Source organism: Penaeus chinensis, chromosome 3, assembly GCF_019202785.1.
Source record: "Penaeus chinensis breed Huanghai No. 1 chromosome 3, ASM1920278v2, whole genome shotgun sequence".
NCBI lineage: Eukaryota > Metazoa > Arthropoda > Malacostraca > Decapoda > Penaeidae > Penaeus > Penaeus chinensis.
Genome location: NC_061821.1, coordinates 10,127,361 through 10,129,860, shown reverse-complemented (window position 1 = coordinate 10,129,860; position 2,500 = coordinate 10,127,361). Strand labels below are relative to the sequence as shown.

At 44.4% G+C, this 2,500-nt stretch overlaps 1 protein-coding gene across 2 annotated transcripts in view; it reads left to right on the top strand.

Moving 5' to 3' along the window:
* LOC125045788 (ankyrin repeat domain-containing protein SOWAHA-like) overlaps positions 1 to 2,500 on the top strand; it is a 339,944-nt gene that overhangs the window by 249,530 nt on the left and 87,914 nt on the right. The window contains exon 7 of one of the 2 annotated variants that reach the window (XM_047643283.1): positions 1,258 to 1,260. The exons of the other annotated variant lie outside the window; for it this stretch is intronic. Coding sequence (XP_047499239.1) covers positions 1,258 to 1,260 — 3 coding nt within the window. The remainder of the gene's footprint in view (positions 1 to 1,257; positions 1,261 to 2,500) is intronic. 2 annotated transcript variants of the gene reach the window in all.

The following is a 2,500-nucleotide window of genomic DNA, read 5'->3' as shown; positions in this document are numbered from 1 at the left end:
TTTGGTTAATACAACGAACATTGCTTATCTTAATTAAAACATGATGTGCCACTAATACCATTCTCTTAGGCAGTAATGAAACCCGTGGCCGGCGGCGCTCGCAAGCAGGCTACTCTGTTTCGGGGCCAATGACGCTTTAAAACTTTTGATTGCTTGTTGTAACCGCTGCTGCAACGGCTGCAATATTTATGGCGCTTCTTCTCTTAGCTTGTTTTAGTCTGTTTTTGTATTTTTATTTTTATTTTGTTATTTATTTTTTGTATTGTTTTTTAGTGTTAAAATTGGATCATTGAGCATGCTAATGTGAGTGTTCTCATTTTATCTGATTTTTTTTCTCTCTCTCATAGCTCAAGGCAACGCGCAGCTATTGCACATTTTCCTGTAAATGTCCAGTTGTATCTGTTGATGTACATATTATATTCTCATTTTACATACTGCTATACGAGTTTGCTTGTTCTTCGTGTTTTACATTTCAAGGAACTCGTGCACTTTGCTGTGTCTTACAGGCTTATTACTCTTTGGATTGTTTATTTGTATTGCATTTACACTGTGTATTCAGTATTTAGCATTGCTGTCTTTGGATCTCGTGAGTTTTGGCTTTCTGGTCTGTTTTCTCTTGACATTTAGAGTAAGTGTGTCTTTTATCATTTTGTTTTCTTTGGTTTAGTTCCATTATTGTAGTATATCTTTCTCGGGTGTTTACCTACGTGTTATATTTCCCTAAATTATATTGCCAATACGGATTTATATTTTTTTAACTTTGAGTGTTTTTTGGATTCTGTTTGAATTCGACCAGATCGATTTATTATGATAAACTCTTATATGTAAATAGATATTTTGAGATTAGCTACAATCAGTTTTTGAACAATGTTTATTTATGTTTGACGTTATTGTTTACGCAGATTTAGCCCTACTTATTAAGGCTAAAGTCTCGAGGAAAAAGGCACACCATAATGTTTGCCGCGAGACGAGGTGTCAAGTGGCGATCCCTAAGGGAAGACCCGAGTTTATCAAGCAAATGGATGTCACGGGAATGTTCGGCTGCCTCGACAGAGCATTAACATGCCGGGGAGTGTTCGCCTCAGCGCGGCGCGGGGAGCCCCGCTCCGCCGACCCGCAGCGGTAACTTAAGGTGTCGTGACGACTTGTTGACAGCACGGGTTATCGCACTGCATATATTATCTTGCTAACAGTATGCTTGTTTCTTTTCCATGTCCCGCTGCCGTCTGCTGACACCCGCGCCGTCGCACCTCGCAGGGCGTAAGTATCTGCTGCATGCTGTTCACCTTCTGCACACCTCGGGTCGGGACGCCTTGTACGCGTCATGTCATGGGATGAGGCGTGGTTCGGGGAATGGGGGGGGTGGGGGGTCAGGCCTCACGTTTCCCTGGCCGAGTGTGTGTGTGTGTGTGTGTGTGTGTGTGTGTGTGTGTGTGTGTGTGTGTGTGTGTGTGTGTGTGTGTGTGTGTGTGTTGTCTGTGTGTGTAGTGTGTGTGTGTGTGTGTTGTGTGTGTGTGTGTGTGTGTGTGTGTGTGTGTGTGTGTGGTGTGTGTGTGTAGTGTGTGTGTGTAGTGTGTGTGTGTGTGTGTGTGTGTGTGTGTGTGTGTGTGTGTGTGTAGTGTGTATGTTGTGTGTGTGTGTGTGTGTGTGTGTGTGTGTGTGTGTGTGTGTATGTGGTGTGTGTGTGTAGTGTGTGTGTGTGTGTGTGTGTGTGTGTGTGTGTGTGTGTGTGTGTGTGTGTGTGTGTGTTCGGTACAGATTTTAATTACTGTATGTGTCATGAAGAAATTTTGTTGGATGAGGTTAAAGGAGAAACATAATTACAATCAGCTACCCACGCACGTTCATTGTCTGTTTTTGTCCACTTTATCGCAGCGACTTCTCTCTCATTATTCTTCACTTTGTTTTGCTATCAGTGTCTTCCGGTTTTATTTTCTTATCTCTTACTTTTATTATTTTCGCATGCTCCTTTTCTTCTTCGTTCTCTGCTTTGCCTTCTATCCTATTTCCATATGGAATTTTTGCGTGTCTGTTTTTGTATGTTTATCCCTCTCTTCATTACATTGTTTTCCATGACTCGAGCGCTGACTTAATTTCGGTCATGTGGTTCATTTTGAATTTTGACTTATTTATGTGTACATTCCCCAGTTTCTCTCGTTTTCCCCATTTTCATACTTCTCCTTTATTCTTTTCATCCTTCTTTTCCCTTTCCAATTTTCTGTCTTTCACCTTACCCCCCTTTATTCTTGCCCCCCCCCTACCACGGCCGCCCACCCCCTCCGTCCCCGGCTGCCCTACGCCCTCACCCATCCCGGCGGCGCGTTGTGGACCCGGCGAGCAATAGCGCCGCGGGTCAACATGTTGCACACGCTTATATTTCCCCTGCGTCCATTTTGCTCTCTTGTCCCCGTGTTGCAAGGTGGGCGCGGGAGGGGGGTGTAGGGGTGGGGGGTCTGGGTGAGGGTGGTGGGGAAGATAGGGAGGGGAGTCAGGGAGACAC